At 43.3% G+C, this 13731-nt stretch overlaps 1 protein-coding gene across 3 annotated transcripts in view; it reads right to left on the minus strand.

The window, feature by feature from the left end:
• The window catches only part of STK32B (serine/threonine kinase 32B), a 197972-nt gene that overhangs the window by 39496 nt on the left and 144745 nt on the right, over positions 1-13731 (minus strand). For all 3 annotated transcript variants that reach the window (XM_071808572.1, XM_071808571.1, XM_065836970.2), the window contains exon 6: positions 3984-4073. In XM_071808572.1, coding sequence (XP_071664673.1) covers positions 3984-4073 — 90 coding nt within the window. The remainder of the gene's footprint in view (positions 1-3983; positions 4074-13731) is intronic.

Below are 13731 nucleotides of genomic sequence, written 5' to 3' on the forward strand. Positions count from 1 at the left end.
TCAAATAGAGATTGAGGCTTTAGAGATAACATTGCTTCTGTATATTTCCATAATTTGGCCATAGGAAGAAGTGAGAAATCCTCTAAGTGCCTCTACTAAGGGAAAGGCTGCAGAGTGTCCTCATATCTGATTAAACATTACAGGATCCACATGGGAGTGAACTTTTATAAATGTCCCAGAGGTGGAAACAGCTTTCATTACATTGCATACCTTCATCATAATGAAAATGAGCATTGCACAAGGCATGCCCTATAGGAAAAAATTTTCCTTGGTTCTGGTGCTCAGCAAGGGACTTGCTTGCAGGCAATTTTGTCTTGTTACATCAAGATTAAAATGTGGCCTAAATTCCTGGTAATGAAAGCTTACTACCAAACACAGAGCCAAACTCCTCAAGTCTTTCTTCTGTTTCGGTCGTTGTCTAAATGTCTTAGGTGGAGCCACATAGAAAGTCTATGATGCAGCCTTAAAGCCAGACTTAAAGAACTACCAGAAATTAACCCAAAACTTTATTAACATGAGGACTGCAACTGAAAGTCTGTGTAGCATTTCTTTAAAGATATGATCCTTCACAAAATTAAAGCTGTAAACTGAAAGAGATAAGGAAGAGAAATCAATACACTTAGAGGAACAAGCACCAACAATGCATGTATGGCCATATCTGTCAAACTTACTATTTGAGGTTTGCTAAAGCTTTGATGCCCAGACTGTGCCACAGTTTTCACTCGAAACAGAGGATTTTTATAGCTCTAAAAGCTTTCCTATCTTCTTACAGCTCCAAATAAATGCAGGGATGAGTCTTCCGACTCTGAGTAGCAAAGACTGAATGTATGGCTTTTGCAGTGGTTTTTCATTTCCAAGAGGTGGGGAAAGCATGCTGGAAAGTGAGCTGGGGGATAGTGCCATAGTCTCTTCATAGAGGAAAAAGAGCAGTTTTCTTGTCTTGTTCCTTCTTGTTGTGAGATTGTTGGGTATGGGGGAGACATGATGTGCAGGGAGAAGGGTTCAGAGGCAGAACAGCTCTGCAAGGTGAACCAGGACAATAGTTTTCTGATGTGCAAAGTTAAAATCTTTTTCCCATCTGCTGTGTTTCCTTCACTTCACATCTATAGTTTACCTCCTTTCTTGGGTCAGCTTGGACTTCCACAGGAACCCTCCAGGATCTGGTTTAGCTCCCTGGGAAGGCAAGGAGGCTCAGCTGTCTATGGCACTCCAGACTTAGGTCAGAGAAACTATTTGCCATGAAGTTAAGCTGAAGAGCAATTACAAAACAACACAGTTATAAGGATTCATCTGTCCCAGGAATTAGTTATTTTCCTACTGGGTACAAGGACTCCAGAAATTCCTAGCAAGTAGAAAACACCGTGGAAAGGGACACAAGCAGAGGTTAGGCAGAATGGACTGGACTTAAGTGTCTCTGCATTAAATAGGCAGGTTTTCTAAGATGGATCTCAGCATTTCCCTTCTTTGTACTATCTGCTGGCAAACATCACCTACACAAAGAACAAGTTACTCCTCCTCCTTAGGGTGGGGCTGAAGGGTAGGAAAATCAAAAGGACAGAACCATTTTTCAGAATTTTATCCTTCAAATACAAAATCATGGTACTTAGCACTTGTTACAGATTTTTGTGCTTTCTGTTGTTAAAAGCTAGGTTTTTTTCTTGTGAGAAAAGCCTGCCAACAGAGAACTGACCAGCTAAGAAGGTGGTGGTCCACTGATGTGTGGATGGGCTGAAATATGCTCCAAAGGATGCTGAGTTTCCTGTTAAATCTCAGAAAAATATTTGAAGAATATTCACATTTTTGTACAGTTGTTTTAACTAATCTGCCTCTGATCATTAGTTGTCAGACAATCTCTTCATTACATACATTCAGACTATGACAGATGGTAAAATGCTAACTAACCCCTAAGCAAGTACTTTGCTTTTTTCTGCTTTTGTAATAATTATCCTTTCTAATGTAGAACTGTGCAACTGCTTCAAGACTAAAAATGTAAGGCCATCAAAACAGTCAAAACTACCTAATTAAATCTCAGAAAAGACTCTATTGTTATATCTACTGTCATCATCACAATTAAATATGGAAAATGTCTGTTCTGAACTTGTTTCAGATCCTGTAAAACGGCTGCTCTTCAAGGATATTTTTGAATAACTCATGTAATAAGAATTTGCACAGCTAATGACAATGGCTTCTAGAAGATTCTTGGCAGCTTTTTAAGCAAAATGTGTGAGCTCTGAAAAATAAGCTTTTCACAGGAATGCAAAACCAACATATCAAAAATGCTAGAATCTTTTAACATTTCAGTCATCAGGTCTGCAAGTTGCTTCTGTGAATGTAATTATTTCACATGTCAGTTGTACAGCTACTTGTCTATATGTGTTGGGGGGAGGTCAAATTGCTCGTAGACAAAAAATGCCATTTTCCTGATTCTGGTTGTTTTGTTCTATTTTCATAAATAAATCAACTACATATTGGCAAAAATGCTCAAGCAAACTCTTTTTAAATGAAAGCTGCTGTTGTAAGTGAGGTTGCAGCATCCCTTTCCCTCTCTTCATGACAATGGATAGGGAACCTGTGGTACAATATCTAACACTGAGGGGAAGCTCAGTACCCAGACTTACTTACCTCCTAACGCTGTGTATCCCACACCTGTGCAGTGTTAGTCATATCACCTAACTAGAGACAGTGAACTAGACACTCAGTTAAAGTTGACCAACGTGAAATGCTGAGAAAATTTTAATCTAAAACCTCATTCATCTGTGTAACTTAAATGCTTGAGTCTGGACCACATAAAATGTTTCTTGGTCTGAGTACATTTATAAGGGTAAGCTAACCAGCTCCATATCACATCATATCTGAAAATACAACTCTGCTCTAGTGCCTGGGACTGCTCTGACAGTCTCTCAGTTGGTATGGAGGCACCCTGGAGACACGTGCCTGCTGCTTGTACAGCTCGATATGGTGATCTTTGTGTCACGAAAAACATAAGTAATAATTCCTATTTCTTGGGAAAATGCCTTTAATCTTATGCTAATATACAGAAATGTAGTAAAACAGTGGGCTTTGGTTCACCCAATGACATTTGCAGAATGTGATTGTTTACAAATATTATACTACTGCATGGATGTCCGTTGTGTTCTGAGCATTTCTGCTGGAGAAAGTCTCTTGGAGACACAAATATCTGTTAGTATAGTTTCCAGAAACCAAGTATGTTTAGTCTTAAGCTAGTCATCTCCTCAGGCAATGACAATTCCATATACAGAGAGAATTAAGACAGTAGCTGTGCAGGAAGCCATAAATAGGACAAATCACATCTATTCCTAGTCATGGAAGTTTGCCTAACTTTAGTGGGACAAATGACCTTCAGGGGTTGCCTTCTGTCCTTCAACTCTAGGTGAAGTTTGAATTATTAATTTAGCCAAGATGCTTAGCTTTTAGACAAATGAGGAGAGGTGAACTGAATTTTACTCACCCAGCCTTCAGTTTAACTATGCATTTAAATTACACAATTAAAACACACAAAGTGCCCCTAAAAGCCATAGACAAGCCATGTAAGGCATTAGTTACATAGGACTCTAACAGACACATTTTTGCGGAAATCAGCATAACAAAGCAATTAAGGATGTGCCTGGACACTTTTAAACTGACATTGCATGTTCTGTGCTACATCATAGACACAGTGCTGCAAATATGATAGTATATTCCTGTCTCCAGATGTGGGGGTTCGCAGCAAGTAACACAGTTGAAACTCTTCTGAATTTATTACACAAAACCAAACAGAACCCAACTAGAAACAGTGTGGAGACCAAGCTCCTGCCCAGTCCCCCCATCTCCAATGTTTGCCATTGCTAACACATATACACTTTCAAGAACAAGAAGTTGATCACCTTTACTGTATTCTTTAACAACTTAAAATCATTTAAATATACCATTAGTCAACTCTAATGTGAGTTTTCTTACATTTTGAAATGGTCTTGAAAACTTACCCATATAAGGTTTTGTGCCAGCCATAGAAGAAGCTTTTTCTGAGCCTTTCACTATGGTTGCTATGTTAAAGTCAGTGATGTGAACATGTCCTGCAATTACACAAAGTAAAAACAGAAGTTAAAATAGCATATCATAAAAATACTCTTTCCTTTGTTTAATATTTAAGTGATAATGGAAAGAAAAGTAAATTGGAACTATTAGTAACAATTAATGGAAACCTACTATTAAATGTCCTCATAACTAGAAAAATCATATTGGCAGCAAAATGATGGAATACTTTTCCTGTATGGTTGCGTCTGCTATCTGCCTGCAGTACTGAACCTTTTTTGCTAGACACCCCTGAACCTCCTCCTGATGTGAATGTTAGAGATAGTAACTGAATAATAACAGGGACAATGGTGAATTTTTGTGAAGCTGTGTGAAATCTACCTCTCCTTATCTGCAACTAGAGCCACACCTTGCACACTCAGGTGCTCATGACACCTGCCTGCTATCACATCCCCTTTAGGTTACTATCAGCCTGGCCTTTTATCGGTCTGCTCAGGGTAAAAAGGGAGCAGAGAAGAAAAAGGGTACTTTTGTCACACAAAAACTATAAAATTAATTCTATGTTAGCAGAAGAGTGTGTATGTAATGACAGGAAGTTCCAAACAATCACTCATTTGACAGCAGGTTGCAAGATGAAAGGTAAGTGACACAAGTCAGCCAGTGGATTTACTGCCTGGCTAGTCAGACAGCTGATTTTAACTGAACTAATCAGGCCAGATGGCCCAAACCTGCTGTCATTACCTTTTTGTGTGGTAGTTTACAACAAGCATAGGCTAAATTGCACTACCACGGCATAGCAATAGTTGTTAATCCTGGTTTGCTGTATGCAGGTAAACTGAATGCAAATCCAGCCTGAAAATCTGCAGATCTTTAATTCAATAAGTGTACTGTTAGATTTTGTATGTCTGCTTAAGGACTAGTTTTTTATTATAGAGTGATGCAGGTATTATGCTCTTTGTGGTTACACCTGGCAATGCCAATGTGGAAGAGAGACTACAGGAAAAAGGAAAAAGTACCCCTTTCCATGGCTTAGCCTGCACTCAGATCAGGATTCGTATACCATGTGTTGAACTAGAGTCTCGAATGACAGGTTCCTGTGATTATTTTGTTGTTGTTGTTGTTTTTTTTTAAAATCAAGATCTCAACCTCATTCAGTCTGCAGAAGGGAGCAGGCTTTGGGCATGATGCAGTTATTAAGCGAGGGAGGTTGTTATCATGTTTGCTGCCAAGGATGAAAAGAATGTAACAAATGACTGATGCTGAAAGTTGCTGTAGTGCCTGAAGGAGAAACAGCACTCTCAACTTCAGTCTAACCTAGATCCTGCTCAAAGTCCCCAGGAAATGTATCTGTCAACCTCTAACAAGCCTGCAGCCATGCATGTGTCAACTGAAATTCTGAGTGTCCCCAGATTTGTCCAGATGTGAGTTGTTTTTGAGGGGCAAAAGGAAGAAGGCGCATCCCACTGCTGGACTTAAAGCTATTTCTCCAAATTCAAGACACAGTAGAAGTTTTCAATGAAATGGCTTGCCTGCTTGGTGCAGTTTTCTCAAAAAAAAAAACCACAAAAACCCACAACCCTGCTTGCATTTTAGTGACATTTTCCTCCTAAGACATTCAGACCAGAAAGGTATCTGCATGTGGCAGACAAAAACTGTGAGCAAATGAAAGCGATCACTTTATAAGGTTGGAAGGTGTCAGGCTGCTGCAATAAGCATTAATGTTCACAGCCCAGCCCACCATCTGATTTCAAGGTGATATTCCTCCTTCCTGGTGGCCGGACCATAGCATGTTCACAGTTTATCTTTGCAATAACAAACTAAAATGGCAGAAGGCTCCTTTAAAATGAAAATTGAACCACATACAGTCACCTCATGGCAGTAGTTTCAAGCAATTCCATATATTCTGTAGATTGAAAAGCTGCAAGCATCTTGGCAGACTAATACTTTTTCTTTTTTTGACAAATAAATATAAAGTTCTGTCATTTAAATGACAACATTGTAAGTGATGCTCTCTATTAGAATACCAGCATGATAGCCTGTTGCAAAACACCTATCGTATATTGTCATTCAGACTGATCCAAATAGTTGATTTGCAATGAAAATTGCCTCTCCTAAAGTGCATTGTTTTACCCGCCTTTTATTAGATTTCATTTAACAAAACAAAAATAGCATACATGAAATGTTGTATTTGCTGATTGATGGTTTTCCTTAAAAATGCCTTTCTGCAAGGTAAGGGATGGACTGGGAAAATACAGCAACAGGCAGCTCCTGTACATGCAGCAGGACACAGCAGAGCCGTGCCTGTACCACTGGAAAAACACCTCTTCTTCTGCCTGTTGTATAGAGTGCTGCTAATGGGCCAGGGAGGGAAAGCCAGGTGTCCCATAGGTGGGACAGCTGTGCTGCCACAGGACCCCACACAGTGCTTGGTGGGAGCTGGGGGTGTGGGGAGAGGCTGTGTCTGGGCTTAAGTTCAAGCAGGAGGCAACAGGGGTGAACCTTTTGTGCCTGTCGGCAGTGTAGAAGGGCAGGAGGAATATCAAGGCAGATCTCTGCTTGTCTGTGCTCTGGTTTCAACTCTTCTAAGCCTAGTGACTTTTTTTAAGTTTTTCATTCATAGTGTGGGTTAGACCCAAACTTTCTACAAGTTTCTTTCTAATCATCCTCTAAGACATCTTTTTACCACAACTGCTGCATATAGAAAAAGGAAAGGTTGCTATTACTGCAGTAAATATGTTGGTATACTAGCTACTTCACACTGTTTCCAAAATTTCAATTAATGGGGACTTTTTTTCTGGCTGAGCTTCACACCTTGTACTTTATCTCCATTTCTAGATTTTATCATGAACAACTAAAAGTCAAAACCAAGTGTGTACCCTGTCTCCCTTCTAAGGTATCAGGTACAATATTGAGCAGTGCCATTCAGGTTTAGCTTTTAAGAGCTATGAAGCAGACCAGCACACAATGGATTCAGCAGTGCCTAAATAAATTCAAGTATCACAGGGAAAGATCCCATTGCTTAACCCCATGGGTGCATGACCCCCTATGATAATAAAAGGATGGTGGAGACTAGGCTCTCTTGCAGAGTGCTTTTTTGAATCATCCCAAACTGCACAGATTTCACGTATGCCAACTCGTACATTGCAAGTAGAAAGTATTTCAGTGGACATTGTTTGAAAAATTGCATTCCTCCAGTCAGCTTCTAGTTAAAGCTTCAACAGGGAATTTTTAAAATTAATACCTACAGTACAGTATATGACTTTGAGAAGCTTTATGCATGCACTTCAGAAGTGCTGTATGGCTTTTATGCCTCAGTTTCATATACGGCCTGAAATCCCAGTATCTGAGGTAAACAACAAATGATATTTCTTTGGACTAATATTTAATTTTTTAACAAATCGTAATGAAAATTTAAAAAGTCCGGAAAGGCAGCTGAGGCTGGCTGACTAACATTTATCAGAGCAAAATATACATGACCTCAAACCTCATTGAATTTCTCAGAGTCTGAATCCATAGGGATGAAAGCGAGGGCAGAGAAAAGAAATACCAAACTGGAGTTAATGCCACCAACTCAGCATGCATGAGAGCTGACAGGAAATCTCAACACAGCAGCATTCTGGAGGAAATTCGGATCTGGTTTGCCCTCATAAGGTCAAACCCTATGAACAACTTCAAAAGTGTCTCTCTGGGTTCATCTGTGCTATGTACAAGAACGTAAGCTCGCATTCACATGGAACTGGCATGACCTAGCAGTCTGCCACTTATCATCAGAGAGATGATTGTTAGAAACCCTATTCTACTGTGATAGATGGGTTCAGCAAGGCTGCGCATTTCAAAAGGGTAGGCTGCTTATTGCAAATTTATATGCAAAATGTGGATAACTTCAGGTGGATGAATGGTATGGGAACAGTCATGTTGTTAATCCATGTCAGAGGGTTAAATGAGACACAGTCCCAGAAAATTGTCTGTGGGTATGATAAGGACCAACCCTAGTGCAGACACACCAGCTACATCTTTAGCGGAGACTTCATATCTCCAAGACATCACTATACAGTAATAATGTTGACAGTTCTGTTGTTTGGAAGTTAATATCAGAGTTCAAAATATTGAATTTGTGTGTGGGTTTTGTCATCCTATTTTTGTTTTTAAGATGAAGATTGCTCATAGGCTGGCTCTTTCAGTTTTGCTGTTAGCTTTCAAATGAGAACTGAGATTCTCATATAAGCTAGGGATAACTTTTATGATCATAAACCAATATAATAATATATAATAAGACACTTATGCATGCCAACTTAGATCTGCCTTGTTCTCTTGTAAGAGAAATAATTACTGAGTAAAAGTGCCACTAACAGAAGCAAAAATCCAGTTTAAAAAAAAATAAATCCCAAACCTAATAAAATTTAGCTAGTCATGTGAAGTCTAAGAGTGAAATACAAGGTTTGTGATTTCAGTGTAGGAAACCACCATGAAACAGTTTGAAGACTAGAAGCAGGAGGCATTCAGTACTGTTAGAAGGTAACTCCTTCAGAATGAACAAACAGGTAGTGAGTCTTCACATAATCTGTGTTTAAGATAAAGACTGCTTTGCCACAAGATGTTAAGGATGCTGAAAGTTCCTTCCACTCAAGAAAGTACCAGAAAAGATCATGGAAAAGACCACTGAAAGTTATGAAATGTGAAGAAAACATATCCAGCTCAGGAAATGTTGTTGTTTGTCATTCCCACCGACTTATTGCCAGCGTCCCAGACCGCTGATGACCATGGTCGCCTCCAGAAGGAGAGCATGTCTCAAAAAGACTGTGGCAATGCAGACTGAAGTTCTGTCCCAAACGGTGGCTGTTCAGGTCTCCGGCTGCAAGGAGTGCCAGAGCCTGCTGCTGCCGGAGGAGGGAGGCCAGCACTCTACTTGTGTGAGGTGTGAGCAGGTACAAGATCTGCTCGACATGGTTGTGAAGCTTAAGGAGGAGGTTGAGACGCTGAGGTTCATCAGGGAGTGCAAAAGGGAGATCGACTGGTGGAGTAACACCCTTACGTGCCGGTCGGAAAGGCCCCAGGGAGGTACCCCCGAAAAGGAGATGGACCTCCTGCCTTCCCGGACAGAGGCGGAGGTCCTGAGACAGCCCCACCCTTGTCGCTGTCGGGCAGAGGTAAATGACCTAAAAGAAGATGAGGGTTGGAAGCTTATTCCAGTTCGGCATCACAGGCAGCCCCCCTCCCTGCCTGATTTGCCTCCCCAGGTGCCCCTCCATAATAGGTTTGAGGCCCTGGATCTTGAAGAAGAGGTAGGTGAGGAGGTGGTGCCAAGCCTGCCTACAAGATCACATAGGAAGAGGCGGTTGACTACACAACTGAAGACTACCTCTGATAAGAAAGTTAGAAGGGTGATTGTAATAGGAAATTCCGTTCTGAAAGGAACAGAGGGCCCAATATGCAGGGTTGACCCTCATCTTAGGGAAGTCTGTAGTCTACCTGGAGCCCGGATCAAGGATATTGCTAGAGCGCTCCCCAGACTGGTGCACCCGACAGACTACTACCCGCTGCTGGTCTTCCAGACGGATGGGGAGGAAGTTGCTTCCCGTAGTCTGAGGGGAATGAAGAATGACTTCAAGGTCTTGGGAAGGATGGTGAAAGATTCAGGGGCTCAAGTGATCTTCTCTTCACTCCTTCCCTCTTCAAGTGACGATGTGGGGTGGAATGGGAAAATTCAATCTCTAAATGGTTGGCTCCAAGACTGGTGCTACAGGCAGGGCTTTGGTTTTTTTGATAATGGCTGGTTTTATAAGACTCCAGTCCGGACAGTGTTATGCAGGAAAGGCTTATCTCGCAGAGGCAAAAGGATGCTGGGGCAGGAATTAGCTGGGCTCATTTGGAGAGCTTTAAACTAGGCTCGAAGGGGGATGGGGTTGTAGTTGGGCTTGCCCCAGTGGGGCAGCATTCTAAAACAGATGAGGACCGGGTGGCCTCCTGTGCCTCTAGGGAGAAATTGGTGTGCTCTGCTCGCTCCCTGAAATGCCTGTACACCAATGCGCGCAGCATGGGGAATAAGCAGGAGGAGTTAGAATCCTATGTTCGGTCGGGAGATTATGATCTGGTGGCAATTACAGAAACGTGGTGGGACAGTTCACATGACTGGAATGTGGTCATGGATGGCTACGCCCTTTTCAGGAAAGACAGGCCAGCCAGGCGTGGTGGTGGAGTTGCTCTCTATGTGAGAGAGCAACTGCAATGTACTAAATTCTGCCCAGGAGCGGATGAGGAACGAGTTGAGAGTGTATGGGTCAGGATCAAGGGACAGGCTGGCAGGGGTGATACTGTTGTAGGTGTCTATTACAGGCCACCAGATCAGACTGAGGAAGTTGATGAGGCCTTCTATGCGCAGCTGAGAGTGGCCTCACAGTCACAGGCCCTGGTTGTTGTGGGTGATTTTAACTTCCCTGATGTTTGCTGGAAGGACCATTCAGCCAGCCAGCCGCAGTCCAGGAGGTTCCTCCAGTGCATTGATGATAACTTCCTCATGCAGATGGTGGAGGAGCCCACCAGGAGAGGTGCACTGCTGGATCTCATCCTCACTAACAAAGAGGGTCTGGTCGAAGCAGTAAAGGTCGAGGGCTGCCTGGGTTGCAGTGACCACGAGATGGTGGAGTTCAGCATCTCGTGTGGCAGGAACAGAATAGCAAGTAGAATTGCAACCCTGGACTTTGGCAGGGCTAACTTCGGCCTTTTCAAGCAATTGCTGGGGGAAATCCCATGGGCAAGACTGCTTGAAGGAAAAGGGGCCCAAGAGAGCTGGATTGCATTCAGAGATTGCTTCTTCCATGCTCAGGATCAGAGCATCCCCACACGTAGGAAGTCGAGGAAGGGAGCCAGAAGGCCTGCGTGGTTGAATAGGGATCTGTTGGGTATGCTCAAGCAGAAGAGGCGAGTTTACAGGTCATGGAAGCAGGGACTGGCCACCTGGGAGGAATATAAGGCTGCTGTTAGAGGATGCAGGAAGGCAGCTAGGGTAGCCAAGGCCTCCTTAGAATTACAGCTGGCGAGAGGGGTCAAGGACAGCAAGAAGAACTTTTTCAAATACATAGCAGATAAAACTAATACCAGAGGCAATGTAGGCCCACTGATGAATGGGGTGGGTGCCCTGGTGGCAGAAGACACAGAGAAGGCAGAATTGCTGAATGCCTTCTTTGTCTCTGTCTACTCCGCTGGAGGCTGTCCTGGGGAACCCTGTACCCCTGAGACCCCGGATGAAGCCAGGTTAATGGAGGAGTTTGCTTTAGTCGATGAGGACTGGGTTAGGGAACAATTAAGTAGTCTGGACGTCCATAAATCCATGGGTCCAGATGGGATGCATCCGCGGGTGCTGAGGGAGCTGGCTGAAGTCATTGCTAGACCGCTATCCATCATTTTTGCCAAGTCTTGGGAAACGGGAGAGGTGCCCGAGGATTGGAGGAAAGCAAATGTCACTCCAGTATTTAAAAAGGCCAAGAAGGAGGACCCAGGTAATTATAGACCGGTCAGCCTCACCTCTGTCCCTGGGAAAGTAATGGAACAGCTTATCCTTGGTGTCATCTCAAGGCACATCAGGGATAAGAGGGTCATTAGGGGCAGTCAGCATGGCTTTACTAAGGGTAAGTCATGCTTGACCAACCTCATAGCCTTTTATGAGAATGTAACAAGCTGGATGGATGATGGCAGAGCGGTGGATGTGGTCTACCTTGACTTCAGTAAAGCCTTTGACACAGTCCCTCACAGCATCCTCACAGCTAAATTGAGGAGGTGTGGTCTCGACAATAGAGTAGTGAGGTGGGTTGCAAACTGGCTTAAAGAGAGAAGCCAGAGAGTGGTGGTCAATGGTGCAGAGTCCAGTTGGAGGCCAGTATCTAGTGGAGTGCCTCAGGGGTCAGTACTGGGGCCAATATTATTCAATATATTCATTAATGATTTAGACGAGGGAATTGAGTGTACTATCGGCAAGTTTGCTGATGACACTAAGCTGGGAGGAGTGGCTGACACGCCAGAAGGCTGTGCTGCCATCCAGCAGGACCTGGACAGGCTGGAGAGTTGGGCGGGGGATAACCTGATGGAATTTAACAAGGGAAAGTGTAGAGTCCTGCATCCGGGCAGGAACAATCCCAAGTTCCAGTATAGGTTGGGGCATGACCTATTAGAGAGCAGTGTAGGGGAAAGGGACCTGGGGGTCCTGGTGGACAACAGGATGACCATGAGCCAGCACTGTGCCCTTGTGGCCAGGAAGGCCAATGGCATCCTTGGGTGTATTACAAGGGGGGTGGTCAGTAGATCGAGAGAGGTCCTCCTTCCCCTCTACTCCACCCTGGTGAGACCCCATCTGGAATATTGTGTCCAGTTCTGGGCCCCTCAGTTCAAGAAGGACAGGGAACTGCTGGAGAGGATCCAGCGTAGGGCAACAAAGATGATTAAGGGAGTGGAGCATCGCCCTTATGAAGAAAGGCTGAGGGAGCTGGGGCTCTTTAGTTTGGAGAAGACGAGACTGAGGGGTGACCTTATTAATGTTTATAAATATATAAAGGGTGAGTGCCACGAGGATGGAGTCAGGCTCTTCTCAGTAGCAAACAATGATAGGACAAGGGGCAATGGGATCAAGCTGGAACACAAGAAGTTCCACTTAAATTTGAGAAAGAACTTCTTCTCAGTGAGGGTAACAGAGCACTGGAACAGGCTACCCAGGGAGGTTGTGGAGTCTCCTTCCCTGGAGACATTCAAAGCCCGCCTGGACAAATTCCTGTGCGACCTCACCTAGGCGTTCCTGCTCCAGCAGGGGGATTGGACTAGATGATCTTTTGAGGTCCCTTCCAATCCCAAACATACTGTGATACTGTGATACTGTGAAATGCCTCAGTCACAAAAGGCTGGAGGCTGGGTGAGTATGTAAGGGAAGTACCACAAAAACTTGTTTTATATGCTTCTCTGTCATTGACTTTCTGGAGACTCTCAGAGACAAGAAACTCAACTAGATGGGTCTTTGATCCAATGTGGTTGCTCCTCTGCTCTTAAACTGGAAGCCTGCGTATCTGTAATACTATGGCAAGGGGGAGGGGCGAATGGACAGCAGTGACTTATAAGGAGAAATGTAAAAGGTTGAGGCTCTTCAGCTGACAGGAGAATGCTGAAGGAGGTTTTGAATATCATGAAGATTGTGACTTTAAGCTATTATTCACCAAATTCTTCAGTTCTGGAAGTAGAAGATGGGTTTTTTTAAAAGAAAAATGTTTAAAAACACATAAAACACCTTTCTCTCATGAAGGATGGTAAACTAAAAGTTGTTGCTCCAGGAGGTTGTAGAGGCCAATATCAGCTTCAGCTTCAATGAGGCAGTGGACAAACTCATGAACAAAGATTCATCCAGATTCTAAAGGGAATATACAGAGATAATCTAATACCCTAATACAAGAATTGTGGGTGCTAGGAAGCACTGAGGTATTTGATGACCAAGTGGCCAAGAGCACACTCCAGAATAATGTCTCCTCTTGCTACTGGTTGTGACAAAATACCAGCTGAAGGTCTGACGCAGCAGGGAGGTCTTCCTTGGTAAAAAAAGCAGGGACCTTGCTGGGTCCTATTAAAAGCTTGCCTGAGAGGAAATCAAACCCCTGCAAATTTTCTGCACAATGCAAAGCCTGGGTGCTGAAGTAGAGCCTTATAATTTCTGTAGAATGACCAGAA

This window comes from Patagioenas fasciata, chromosome 4 (assembly GCF_037038585.1).
Source record: "Patagioenas fasciata isolate bPatFas1 chromosome 4, bPatFas1.hap1, whole genome shotgun sequence".
NCBI classification, from domain to species: domain Eukaryota; kingdom Metazoa; phylum Chordata; class Aves; order Columbiformes; family Columbidae; genus Patagioenas; species Patagioenas fasciata.